The 14,631-nt window shown below is 37.2% G+C and overlaps 1 protein-coding gene across 2 annotated transcripts in view; it reads left to right on the top strand.

Moving 5' to 3' along the window:
- Nucleotides 1–14,631, top strand: part of STIL (STIL centriolar assembly protein) — a 54,017-nt gene that overhangs the window by 34,775 nt on the left and 4,611 nt on the right. Inside the window, exons 14-16 of one of the 2 annotated variants that reach the window (XM_070786584.1) lie at nucleotides 2,813–3,044; nucleotides 7,243–7,456; nucleotides 8,555–8,805. In XM_070786584.1, the coding sequence (XP_070642685.1) occupies nucleotides 2,813–3,044; nucleotides 7,243–7,456; nucleotides 8,555–8,805 (697 nt within the window). The remainder of the gene's footprint in view (nucleotides 1–2,812; nucleotides 3,045–7,242; nucleotides 7,457–8,554; nucleotides 8,806–14,631) is intronic. The other variant, XM_070786585.1, reaches the window with a different exon arrangement.

Here is a 14,631-nt window from a genome sequence, read left to right on the forward strand (position 1 = left end):
TTTAGAATATAGTGTGGTGGTTATAAGACTGAAGAGGAAGAGTCATGTACAGTGTTGATAAAATTTGAAAACTAATTGGATATGGCAGTTGGAAGAGGGAAGATTCAAGTTACTTTAGTTAAATGCCGTGTTATTATCCTGGATTGGATCCTGAAACAGAAAAAGGATATTAGTGGAAAAATTGGTGAAATCCAAACAAAGTCTGGAGTTTTAGTTAATAGTAATGTACCAACACTGTTTTCTTGATTTTGAAAAATGTACCATGATAATGTAAGATGTTAACAACAGGGAGAACTAGGTGAGGAATACACAGTAACTCTCTGTTTTATCTTCTCTGTGAATCTAGAATTATTCCAAAATTAAACATTTATTAAAGGTGAAAATAAAAGTTACTTCATGATTTTGAGCTTGGATGACAGAGGGAGGCAAGTTAGAGAAGCAGAGGAGAGGAGATGAGTTCAGTCTAAATATCTGTTCAGATTGAGCTACTTTTGGAAATGTAGATAGTAATACTCAAATGTTAGGAGAGTGGAGTGGATTGATGACATAAGAGTTGTGAAAGTAACAGATGAAGGTTTGAACCTGGAGAATACAAATTTGAGAGAGAGCATTAACAAGGAAGACAGATTGCTGTATTCTTTATCTGTACCCAGATGTTATCTAAACTTCATGAAGAGGGCAGCAATGAGGGAGGGTAGTGGGAACCTCATGTACGTTTATTAAATTCAGGTGTTACTCAATATTAAGAATTTTTTAGCAGCAAGTAACATAAGCAACTTTGAACTAAGCAAGGAGGGGGAATTTACTGGAAGGATATGGGGATGTTTCATGAAAACCAAGGCCAAGAATTGGGCTGGACTTCAGAGAAAAACTAGACGTAGAAACTAGAAAATCACTGGAGTATCCAGTTATTACACGTGGCTGTTTTATCAACTCTATCTGGAGTCTTCACTGCTTTACATTTTAAAATACAGCTCACCCAGAGCCTCAGAGTTTCTGTTACGCAGTTCTACCCATGTACACAAACACATTATGATCCTTCAGTCTCAACTTCAAAATGCAGAGAACCTGAATGGTCTAGTTTGGATTAGATTTTAATCCCTGGTTCAGGGATAAGGGGATTGAGAAGCATGTAATAGGGGCATATCTGTTGGAGTCCCGTCTTTGTTAATTGCAAGGATGACAATTTCCTGCATATGTGTGTTGTAGAGGGTGGTGGTAAAGGAGTATTAGGAGATAAACAAACCAAAAAGTGCAGTTTCCTTCTATGTCCTCTTGTGAAGTGCTGTACTTACTATATTCCAGTTGTTCATCATCTGTATCTGTCACTGGACTGTAAACTTTTATTGACTGTTGTATCTCATTACCTAACCTGATGCCTAAATCAAACTGATATCCTGAAATTATTTGAAACAAGTTTTCAAGCATGATGTATATTTCAAATATTTTGAAACCTCATAGAGTCATATTTAGAGCTTTGACTTATATGCAGAAAAATGAATTATTAGTCATTTGAATTAAGAGGCTCTCTATGATAATACTTAATTCCTAAGGGTGTACACTGGTGGGTATTCAGGAAGAGTGGCAGCACTCACATAAGTTTTCTAAATTGTCCTTTTATTTTTGGGTGGGCTGTGCTGTGTGGCTTGCAGGATCTTGGATCCCTGACCAGGGATTTTTTTAAATGCTTAATGAATACAAAAATAAATCATCCTTTTATTAATTTATGTTTATAAAATCACCCGAGTTGATGCTCAAAGTGGAAACAATTTTGACTTGAATTTAGTCTTTGGTTTTAACTTTATTTCTTTAAATCATGTATGTATTGCAATATTTCTCAAAATGTAGAATGCATATTGCTCAGATTCAAAAGATGATTTGGTGTAGTATACAGATTACTATTTTATACTGTGTAGATTTATTTGTTCCTATAAGTATTAGAAAAAAATATAACTAGCACATAAAATGGAGAAGGCAATGGCACCCCACTCCAGTACTCTTGCCTGGAAAGTCCCATTGATGGAGGAGCCTGGAAGGCTGCAGTCCATGGGGTTGCTGAAGGTCAGACACGACTGAGCGACTTCACTTTCACTTTTCACTTTCATGCATTGGAGAGGGGAATGGCAACCCACTCCAGTGTTCTTGCCTGGAGAATCCCAGGGACGGGGGAGCCTGGTGGGCTGCCGTCTATGGGATCACACAGAGTTGGACACGACCTAAGTGACTTAGCAGCAGTAGCAGCACATAAAAATCTATGATTTCACAGAAATGATGCAGCTCAGTAAAACAGTGAGTTGATTTAAAGAAAATCAGTAAGCAAATAATAATACATGCAAATAATTGTGCAAATGATCTATAAAATTTGGGAAATATTTGGTTTTTACTTGCCTTATATTACATATATCTGATATAACCCTGATATAGTCTCATACATATTGTGTTTAAGAATCAAAATCAAAGAGCCCAGGGATTTGCATTTTATATATTTTCTCCTGTTTTTCAGAACAGCAGTTTTCAAAACACACATATACTCCAAATCATATTCAGAACCTTGACAGGTAAAACCCATCCTGAGAGCCACACCTCTTGGAGAGTCAGGGCCTGAGAAGTCCTCTTTCCCTTTGTACTCAGTTTCCTCTCTTTACTTGTCATTTATTTCTTCATGGCATTTCTGAGAAAATACAATCTGAAAACAGTTCTAGGTAATTGTGTTAAAATAATATAGCTAATGTTACTTACAAAAGTTTGTCAGAGAATTATTTTCTATAATTGAGTGTCTGTTTCTGCATCTTTTAAATCATCTGTTCTCCAGGTGCCAGCTTGTTTTGGAATGCGGCAGGTGACCATCAAGAGCCTGAATCTCAGCTGAGGCAAGATGACACCAAGATTTCCAGTGAGGACATGAATTTTTCTGTCGATATTAATAATGAAGTCACAAGTACGCCAGGTAGTGCATCTTCGCTAAAAGCTGTTGATATTCCCAGTTTTGAAGAGAGTAACGTTGCTGTGGAAGAAGAATTTAATCAGCAACTTTGTATATCCAAGTAAGATCTCTTCAATTCAGTATTCATCTTCTTTTTTTCTTTTTAAATTCTAATATTCCTCTGGTATTCTAACTCAGAAACAAGTTTGTTTTGTAAAAGTATTTCATGGTGTCTTTCCTAATGCGATTCCTATGTAACAGACAGTTCTTTGGCTGCACCACTCGTCATACGGGATCTTAGTTTCCCCGACCAGGGATCTAACCTATGCCCCCTGCAGTGCAACCATGGAGTCCTAACTACTAGACTTCTAACCACTGAAATGCCAGGGAATTCCCTGTAAAAGACAATTCTGAGCCTTCTGTGACCATTCCCAGATGTCAGTCATTGGATGTATGAAACAGTCTGACTGAATCAGAACAGTTGAAGATCAGAAATATGTATGTCAGGCCTCACTGGAGAGTCTGACACTAGGTCCCAGATGGAGCCAGGGTCCTGAATTTTTTTAATTTTTATAAAGATACATACTGCAATTATATGTGTATAATAACAGAGTCTTTATTTCTGAGAGATGTAACCTGTTATTCAAGATATACTCGGTAAGCTAATGGGGATGAAATGGTAAAGGGTAGAGCTGAAATAAGATAGGCTCTGAGTAGATAATTTTTAAAACTGATTGTACATAGTGGTTTGTTAAACTCTCTTGTGTTTGAAATTTTTCATTCTGAAATTTTCTATTAAAAAAATAAGGATTCTGAAGTAATTCAGATCATTTGCAAATTTGTAAACAAATTCAGCAAATATTCTTTGAGCTTCTGGTATATGCTGCCAAAAAACTAAGCCCTAGAAATTGAGCAGTAGGTCAGACAAAGCTCCTAACTTCATGGAATTTCCATGAGTTCTGGAGACAATAACCGCATCAGCAGGAAACATAATTTCATATAAAGACCACTGCCTGAAGAAAATAAACCAGGGTGACCAAGTGGAGTGTAACTAGGAGAGTGGCATGGGAGTGAAGTGGGTATATTAAGTAAGAGGGTGAAAGAAGCCTTCAGATTACGTAGGGCTTTGGAGGATGTAGAAGTTCTGAATATATTCTGCATTCATTAACATCAGGGAGGATTTTTAAATGACATAGTGGTATGATCATTTTTGTTTCTTAAAGGCCATTCCAGCTGTTTTGTGGCAAGTGAACTGAGGGGGTTAAGATTAGAAGTAAGGAGACTGGTTAGTAGACTGAAGACCAAGTGAGATGAAGGTGCCTGGGAATTAGAAGTGGTGGCAGGGATCAGGTATAGGATAAATTTTGAATGTAAAGGAGTAAGGTGGGTTAAAATACCACAGTGTAGTATCACATGAAATAGTTTTAAAAGAGGTGAATTCAGTGGTAGGGGTGGCATGGGCAGGCAGTTGATTACTTTTTAAAATTTTAAGCCTTTTGGTAATATTTGATATTTTAAATTATCTGATTACAATAATGATTAGAACAAGAAACACACCCATCTAGAAAACCAGAAATATTTATCTGCTTTGCTCAGTAGAGAGTATGTTTTAACCTTAAAATTCAATTAAGTATTCATAATATGTACCACAGTATATTAAAAAGATCTGTATACCTGTCTCAACCCCCACTAGACTGAATTCCTTCTGGTTGTGGATCATACTCATTTCTGTACCTTTAGGACTTGAACAAGTGTCTAGTTCCCCACATCAGCTACTTCACAGATGTTTGGTGATAGGAAGAGCAGTTTGGGGTAAGCCCCCAAGATAAGTTCACATTTCACTTGGAATAGTTACAGAAAATGAGAACAAAGAGACATGAACCGTGGTTATCCTTACTTGTTCTCCCTGTGGTTATCCACATTTATTCTATCTGTATTTCCTTTTGTAAATTGTAGACTACTTTCAAGGATTAGTTTTTCCCTCTGAAAGTAGAACTTTAAAAATCTCCGATCCATTGTGGTTCTTAACTTCAGAAACAGATCTGAGTTAACTGATAGAATGCAATTAATTGCTTTTTCAGGGTGATTAACCAACTCTGTGGATTCCAACATATAACTATAACAAAGATCTGATCTTTGTTCTGCATAGATTATGATTCGGATTAAATAGTATCTCCAGTGTTGTGTACGGTGGTTTCAGTGCTTTTCTAGGATTCTTCCCAAACATCTGGTCTGATTCCTGCTGTGGTTCGTGCTGCTGAGTATTCATACATGGCACCTGGCCACCTGAGTCCCCTGTCCCCTTTGGATGTGTTGCTGGGTTAGTCTAATGTTAAAGCAGTTTGTGAAAGGTAGATTTGACTTGCAGCATATATGGTAATCGGTTGCTTTTTCCCAGGGAAGAACCATGTGTGATATCCATAGATTTTCTTTTGACACAATACTTTTTCCCTTTTTTTACGAAGTCAGGCTTTGGACATGCCTGCTAATACTTGCCATATTAGAATCATCTTTAAACAATTTTTAAAATTTGAAATTGTTAATGTTTTAGTTTTTTCTTCTGGAATTTTTAGCTTTTATTTTTGTTTGGTAGGTTAGACACCAAAACAGGTATTTTTAAATTCTTGAAAAGGCAATATAGCAGAGTGATTAAGAGCATGGAGCCAAACTGCCTGGATTCAAATCACAACTGTGTGACCATGGGCAGGTCTCATAATTTCTGAATGCTTCTGTTTTCTATATATGGAGACAGTGAAAGTACCTATCTCAGGATTGTTGTAAAGATTAGATGAGTTAATATATGTAAAACACATAGAATAGTACCAGATTAGTACCTTAAAAATTAATTGTCATCATTTAGCTAAAGGTAGAATAAGTCTAACTCAGTGACTGACGTGAACTCTCTTTAAAAAATAAAGAGCTTTGCAGATGTTTGCATGATAAAAATCCTGCTCGGTACAAGTACTTTCCCCAGAAGCCATACAATCTCTGAAGCCTGGCTTTCTGCTTCTACATTTGAGTTTTGATGTCTTCATTAAAGTGCAATCAGTTAACATGATTGAAGATAAAGGTTCAATGTGCTGTTTAGGAAGTAAGGGGATAGCAGCAGGAGATGAAGAAAACTAGCAATTACAGACCCCCACTAGGTTTATCTGGTACCGTGCTAGGCACTTTGTATCTCCTTTAGTCCTGTCTCATGTTTTTCAACCCAGGGCGGTAGATGCTGTTTTTCCCATTTTATGAATGAGGAAGCTGAGGCCAAGAGAGATTAAGATATTTGCCCAAGATATAATGAACACACAGATACCTTTATTATAAATGAGAGTATATCTTCCCTGGTGGTGCAGAGGATAAAGAGTCTGCCTGCAACGTGGGAGACCCAAGTTCAATCCTTGAGTTGGGAAGATCCCCTGGAGAAGGAAATGGCAACCCACTCCAATATTCTTGTCTGGAGGATCCCCATGGACAGAGGAGCTTGGTGGACTACAGTCCATGGGGTCGCAAAGAGTCGGACATGACTGAGCGACTTCACGTTTTTGTATGTTTATAGGCTTCCCTGGTGGCGCAGAGGTTAAAGCGTCTGCAATGTGGGAGACCTGGGTTTGATCCCTGGGTCGGGAAGATCCCCTGGAGAAGGAAATGGCAACCCACTCCAGTATTCTTGCCTGGAGAATCCCATGGACAGAGGAGCTTGGTGGGCTACAGTCCATGGGTCGCAAAGAGTCAGGCACGACTAAGCAACTTCACTTTCACTTTCACTTTAAGAGATAAAAGAAAGTGCTAATGGAGGTTGAAAGAAGCAAGAGGACATATCCAATTAACGTTTTAGAACATCGTAGAGGAAGTAAACTTTTAAAATGTCCCTTGAACAGTGGATAGGATTTTGATAAGAGTATGTCAATTTAAAAGCATTAGAACAGTAACTCTTGGCTCCAGGGCATTTGAAAATACAATAAATTGGGGCACTCCACCAGTTGAGAATCTGTGTGGGGAGAAGTCCAAACAGTTGTGTTTTTAAAAACTTTACAAGTAATATTGATGGTGTAATTAAGATTGAGAACTAGCGCATAGTAGACAAAATTTATGGGCAGAAGAACTCAGAGTATTGTTCGTAATCCAGTTTGTTCAGAAGATAAAACAGGGAGCACTGATCGAAAGGGACTGGCTGAAAAGCCAGGTTGACTATCAAATTTCAGAGAGCTTTGACTGGCATAATAAGGAATTGTTTTTGTTTTAATAAACCATTTACGATTTGTTTGTTTTGTTGTTGTAAAACAAAATAACAGAATTAACTAACAGTTACTTTATGTCCTTTCAAGCAGCTCTTCTCCACTTGAGAGAAAAGAACCTGATGTACCCGTATTCTTTCCAAATCCCCTGCAAGCGGAGTGTGGAAGCATGTGCTTCCAGAGTGGACCAACAGAGGGTGCCACTAATAGCTCTGGAGCATCAGGGGAACCCCAAACCGAGCAAGTAATGCAACCCTTGCCTCATCAACCATCAGATAACCAGCAACTATTCCAGGACGTGTTGGTAAGAAAATGTAAAGCATTCTGTCTTTTGTGAGATGGTGATTTAGTCTAAGGTACACTAGTTAAGCCTTTCCCATCTTTAAACTGATGGGGACCTTGCTAGGAAAAGATTTTCCCCTAACTCAAGTTCGAAGTTAGTACTAGAAAAAATAAGCAAGAGCTTGCAGGAGGTTTGAAAATTGGAAAGTAATAGAATATTTATGATAATTTTTGCTGATTTCAGCTCATATAAGCAGATTTTTATGGAATACTTAGCTTAGTCTAAGAAAATGAACTGAGTAAAGTGGGTAATATAAAGATGAACATGACAGTCTCTGCCTTTGAAAACTTAAGGGAGATAACACATGCATACCAGTAACAAACGACTAAAGTGAATAGTACTGTAAGCAAAAGCAGCACACAGTAAAAAGGAGTTGATGTGTGGCAGAAACCCGCACAATATTGTAAAATGTAGACTGGGACTTGGAGGTCAAATGACTGTGGCTGTCACTTACAATCAAATTGTAGATTTTAGAACACTTGATTTTTCCATTTATAATTGAAGACTAATTAAACATACTTAGGCCCCTAAGTATTCATCAGTTAACTCAGATTTGTTGTTTGCCTGCTAGGTCCTACACTGGTGCTGGCAGCCATGTGCTCAAGGGAATGAAATATGCTTTAATGTCAGGAAGGCAGAATTACAGGTCATTCTCATTCAGAGTGAGAAAAGCGGAGTCAAATTCTGAAAGTAACATAAAGGTTACACTTATAACTCTAAAACATTATCCTTTTTCAAATGAAAGCATGATTTTAAACTTTTGTTTATAAAGATTTCACAATAAATCCTTGAAAATACTTGAAATATTACTCAAATGGTTTTAAATCTGTTGGCTTTAAAATGAACAAGTTCTGAACAAACATTCTAAGTTTTCTCTAGGATCTTCATTCATTAGAATGGACTTCTTTTATAAAAATTCCATAAAACTTGGGAAATGTACTTGATACTTTGTAGAATTTAGCACGATAGTTTTTTACTCTGGCATTACTTAACAGTATTATTTCTATTTTTGTTTCCTAATAGTGATTTTCAAATACGTCCTTTTTCTTCTTTCATCAGAGTCAAGGGAACCACCTACTGAATAACTCCCCCAAAGTAACTGAGGAGCCATCTACCAAAGCAGTAATTATCAGTGATGAGTGCACCAAAAACCAGAATGTTTACCATACTAAGAAAAAAAAACATGATCCAGGATCAGTGGACAAAGAATGTGTTCTTAATGCAACTCTTAAGCAACTTAGAAGCTTTGGAGTAAAAATTGATTCTCCAACTAAAGTGAAGAAAAATGCACATAAAGTGGATCATGCAAGGTAAGTTTAAAATTTGTTTTAAAAGATTTAAAAAAAAATGTAAATGCATTGCAGCTTCCTCTTGAGAAAAGGTATAAGCTTGCCATTCAATTCAACTGGCTTATGATTTATTCAGGGTCTATATTAATATGTATGTAGTGAATAAGAAGAAATCATATCTACCCTATAGAGGTTCCATTTTAGTAGAAGAGTAGGTTATATACTTAAGTAATTTGAGAGACATAGGGATAGCTCCTGAGTAAAGATGCCAACAAAATGCTCTAGGAGTCTTAGAGAAAGAGAAATGAGCTGTTAGTTACTTTTGGTGTCTAGAAAAGTTTTCCTGGAGTGACGGGGTCTGTGTCAACTACTGGACGTACAGTTAATGCAGTTGTCATCTAGAAGGCAAAACCCTTCCTTTTTGTAGGACTGTGTTTTGAAGACTATAGTTATGTGAACCTTACTTATTTCTCACCAGTTCCAACTGGCCATGTTCTTCTGTTCAGATTTCTCTTCATCAAAGATCAGCTCAATATACACTTGCTTTTAAAGAACATAAAATCTGGAAATTCTGTAATTAAGCCTGCTGCTGCTGCTGCTAAGTCGCTTCAGTCATGTCCAACTTTGTGCGACCCCACAGACGGCAGCCCACCAGGCTCCCCCATCCCTGGGATTCTCCAGGCAAGAACACTGGAGTGGGTTGCCATTTCCTTCTCCAATGCAGGAAAGTGAAAAGTGAAAGTGAAGTCGCTCAGTTGTGTCCGACTCTTTGTGACCCCATGGACTTCAGCCCACCAGGCTCCTCTATCCATGGGATTTTCCAGGCAAGAGTACCGGAGTGGGGTGCCATTGCCTTCTCCAGTAATTAGGGCTAGTGCTGTGCTTAGTCACTCAGTCATGTCCAATTCTTTGCGACCCCATGGACTGTAGCCCACCAGGCTCCTCTGTCCATGGGGATTCTCCAGACAAGAATACTGGAGTGGGTTGCCACACCCTCCTCCAGGGGATCTTCCCAACCCAAGGATTGATCCCAGGTTTCCTGGATTGCAGGAGGATTCTTTACCATCTGAGCCACCAGGGAACCCAAAATAAGGCTAGTATGTTTTCTATTAATTATTTTTGGTGTTTTTTAATACAGTCTCAGCAGCAGCAGCAGCATGATTTTAAAAAATCAAATAAAATGCATGAATATCAAATAAAATGCAAAAAAACCCACTTCCCAAACTCCTCAGTCTGACTCCTTCTAAGTTATTTCTCTTAACTATTTCTTTGGTATTCTTCTAGAAATGCTCTAGGCATGTTCAAGTATGTATCTGTGTGATGTGTTGCAATTTATGGGGTTTTTTTGCATAACATAGATACTTTCTGGGTATATGCAATTCTTCCTCAGGCATTTAAACGACTACAATATTCTGTTGTGCCCATGTACTATGATACAGTGAACCCCAGTTCTCTACTAATGGGTTTTTAGGCCGAATCTCTTATTCCTTATCTCAAACAGTGCTAAGTGAACATCATTCTATGGGCACTTGTACAAGTGTTTTTGTAGGGTGAATTCCTATAAGTGGTGGGATCAAAGGAGGTGTGCATCTGAAAGTCTGGCAGATGTTGCCATTGCCCCCCAAAATAGCTGTACTAGTTTATATTCCTGCCACCAGTGAAGTGAGGCTAGCATTTTTGAAGGTCTTATTTCAGTACTCTTAGGATAGAGGCTTTATGACATCTATTAGAATGCTTAAATCAACCTGCTATCTTTGTGGAACCCTTAACATTTGGTATGGCTGCTTGTGAGGAATAGTTTTTAAGTAATGTATTTCTTCATAGTGGCCACCCTATTTTAATGTCTTAAGTGTCAAACATTGAAATTAATGAATTTTCAGTATACAATAAACTTGATACAGTTTTTACATGCCTAGAATGAAATGGAAAGTAAAGCCATTTGCTGTATCAGTATGGGGTGGTCAGATTGTTTTAATCAATTCTTCTGTCCTTTACTTAAATGAAAATTCATATTATAAATTTATACTATAAAAATGATACAAACTCAGGGTTGGAATTTTAGAAAATGAAGAAAATGTCATTTGAACTAATAACACCCAAAGGAAATTAGGAAACATAGTTGAAGTTTTACTGTATATATAATTTTGTTTATTTTTCTTTACTTACCATTATAAAATAGACATTTTCATTTAGTATTGTGGGCTATCCCCATTTTTGAAATTCATTTATCTATATGATTTGAAGAATCCATATACACCCATAGATAGGATTTTAGTTTCATGTAAGATGATTTTCTCAAGGAAATGAAAGCTAAGGTGAAAAAAAATTGTTTTCAAAAGCAATATGTTAAATTAATTATTTCCATAGAGGGGTAAGCTGGCTAAATGTTAGAATAACATAGCTATATCTTCACATGAAAACTTTTTTTCCAAAAATTTATTTTATTATATAAATTGGGTAAAATATTATAGAGCTTCGGGAATAGAGTTTGATATTTGTTTTGTTTCCATTACCAAAGTAATGTAAGTTTATTTTGGACACCTTAGAAAATTTAGAAAAGTAGACCAAAACAAATAAACAAACCATATTCAGAGAAAGTCCTTGGCAGTCCAGTGGTTAGGACTCTGCTTTCACTGCTGAGGGCCTGGGTTCCTTCCCTGATGGCGGAACTAAGATCCCACAAGCCTCGAGGCTAAAAAAAAAACAAACAAAAAAACATATTCATACCAACCAACGTAATTTATTATTAAAGAATTTGTTCTTGTATTTCTTTTTATTTTTCTAAAATTATTTTAACAGCAGTCATTTATTGAGTGCACATAAAGTGTGAGGAACTGTGCTAAAGGTTTATGCAGCATTATTTCAGTTGATCCTTGCAATAATCTATATGATAGATACTCTTATTATACATGTTTTATGAATGAAGAGGGCCTTCCCTGGTGGCTCAGATGGTAAAGAATCTGCCTGCAATGTGGGAGACCCGAATTGGATTCCTCGATCAGGAGTAGGCAATGGCAACTCACTCCAGTATTCTTGGCTGGAGAATTCCATGGACAGAGGAGCCTGGTGGGCTACAGCCCATGGGGTCGCAAAGAGTCGGACACGACTGACCAACTAACACACATACACACAGACATCAATGAAAAAATTAAGCACCAATTTATTCAACGCCCAACACCTGTAATTTTAAACCTCCTCTTCTAACTCCAAAGTCCATAGTTTTGTTTTTGTTTTTTTACTGTTTTGCTCTATGCTTACTGCTTGTTTAAGTCTTTGGTAGGATCTTACAGTATGTACATTTTACTGCTTTGTGTTTTGACCATACTGTATATACCACCCCCCCAAAAAAATTGGTCTTATATTGGAAAATAAGCATGTTTTCAAAGTTGTTATAATGTTTTCTAAGCATCATCTTTAATGGGGATTTAATAAACCAGTAAGTGGAACATAGTATTTGTTTACTTCACCCTTTCCCTCTTGTCAGAACTGAGTCAAAGTGTTTTCAGTGTCTTACTGTATTAAATATTGCTATGATAAACATCTTTTTGTAAAGATTGCATTTTTTAGGTTTAGTATTATTTTTTCAGAATAGAATCTCAGAAATGGAAAGATTAAGCCAAATAGTAGGAAAATTTTAAGGCTGTCACTATACTGCATTCTGAAAGAGTAAGATTTACAGTCCTATCAGCTATATATGTATTAGTAGTTCAGCAATTGGAGAAGGCAATGGCACCCCACTCCAGTACTCTTGCCTGGAAAATCCCATGGATGGAGGAGCCTGGTGGGCTGCAGTCCATGGGGTTGCTAAGAGTTGGACACGACTGAGCGACTTCCCTTTCACTTTTCACTTTCCTGCATTGGAGAAGGAAATGGCAACCCACTCCAGTGTTCTTGCCTGGAGAATCCCAGGGACGGGGGAGCCTGGTGGGCTGCCGTCTGTGGGGTCGCACAGAGTCGGACACGACTGAAGCGACTTAGTAGCAGCAGCAGTTCAGCAGTACTTTCACTCATTTTACTTTAGTAAATATATTTTATATTTTACTCATTTTACTTCAGTAAATATATATATATATGTGTATATATATGTGTGTGTATATATATATATAAATATATATATAGCTTGTACTGTGAGCCAGCTATAAGAAATATCATAGTATATAAGATAACCTAGGAAAACTGTCTTTCCCCTCATAGACCTTAAAGTTCAGTAGAGAAGATGCATAGGTAAATAGTCAATTATAACATACTCTGATAGGAGAGGTACCTAGCATATTTTCATACTGTTTTATAATTATCCTGTATTAAAATTGATGATTTTTAAAGATTTGTGCTAATTTAGACCAATAATTGTTAAATTATCTTTAATTTATATTTTATTGATTATAAGTGGGTTCTATATATTATTGTGATTAAAAATAAACTGCACTGAAACTATGTCTCTAACACATACGTCATATATTTTTATTGTCGATAGTCTTGGGCTGAGAGGAGACTCCAGGTGTAAGACTGTCTAAAACCCGCCTAATTAATTCCTGTTTCACGGTCTGTCTTGAGCTTAGTTTTTTAGTGTAATCTCCTACCACATTCCAGTTTACCCACCTTTAGCATCTGCAAAATTCCTTGCTATTACTTTCACCTGGGATGTTCTTTTTCATCTTACTGCTTGCCACAGTCCTCCTTATCCTTTAAAGTGGAACTCAAAAAAAAATAAAAACTAAAGTGGAACTCAGATGTCACCTTCTTTGTCAATGTATCCAGGACCTCTCACCAGATTATTGATGGTTTGTATCTCAGAATACCTAGTTTCTAATAGATTATACAGCCTGTTCTTGTGATCGCCTTTCCAGCGAGATGGTGAGGTTTTTATCTATCTGTGAATCCTCATGGCCTCTGTCACACTTGGTGGGCCTTCGTGGATTGCCAAAGGAATGAAATCCACCTACTGGGGTCATCACTGAAGTTTACAATGAATGCTTTACTCTTAATACCTCTGTAATACTTATTGTCAGCATTTACGGCCTTGTGTTATCTTTTCTTTTTTTTTTTTCTTGTGTTATCTTTTAACACATATTGGTGTACTATAGCTGATGTGCGAAAAGTTCAAAAGGCAGTTGTTCAATAGATTTTTCCTATGAAATCGTGTATAATTTGTAGTTTAGTATTCCAGGAAAGTAATCTTAGAATCCTTGTATGCCCATTGTTTTTCTGATTCCGTAAACCAGCTAGCCTTTGTCATTGTACCTATGTGAAAACTTACTTCACGTTCCAGTTCTGGACCCCAGGAGCATTACCCTCCAGCCACAAGAGTAGCTGAGACAGGGGAAGCAAGATTTCCTTTCCGCTTTCCAGATCCAGAACACTGCAGATTAAGAAGGTCCAAAAGCAGGGAAACAAAAGAGGGTCCCAGACCCACCTAGAAACTGTAGGGAAGATGGAGGACCAGCAGCAGCCTCTATGGGCATATTCCCAACCGGAGTGACGTTTTGAATTCAAAATAGATCTTAAGCAGTCTCTGTAGTTACTTCTTTGCTCTCTACTTGGAAACCATATGTGTTCTCTAGTGGAATACCCTACACAGGGTAAGTAGGAGATAACTAATCGGGATTCAGATAGGACAATAAGTCAGGGTTGGTTTTCATCCTTAAGTAAGTTGGAATAATTCCCTTAATTGTTGGCATGTGACTCTCATACTCAAACATAAATGGACTTTATCCTTTTGTAACTGCACATCTATTGAGATTCTTAATATAGTATATCTGTGATCAGGGCTTTTAGGACTTATCAGTGGAGTGTCTTACTTTTGCTTTTCGTCTTAATTACCCTAGCATTTCTATGCGTTGGTTCCAC

Source organism: Bos indicus, chromosome 3 (genome assembly GCF_029378745.1).
Source record: "Bos indicus isolate NIAB-ARS_2022 breed Sahiwal x Tharparkar chromosome 3, NIAB-ARS_B.indTharparkar_mat_pri_1.0, whole genome shotgun sequence".
Lineage (NCBI taxonomy): Eukaryota > Metazoa > Chordata > Mammalia > Artiodactyla > Bovidae > Bos > Bos indicus.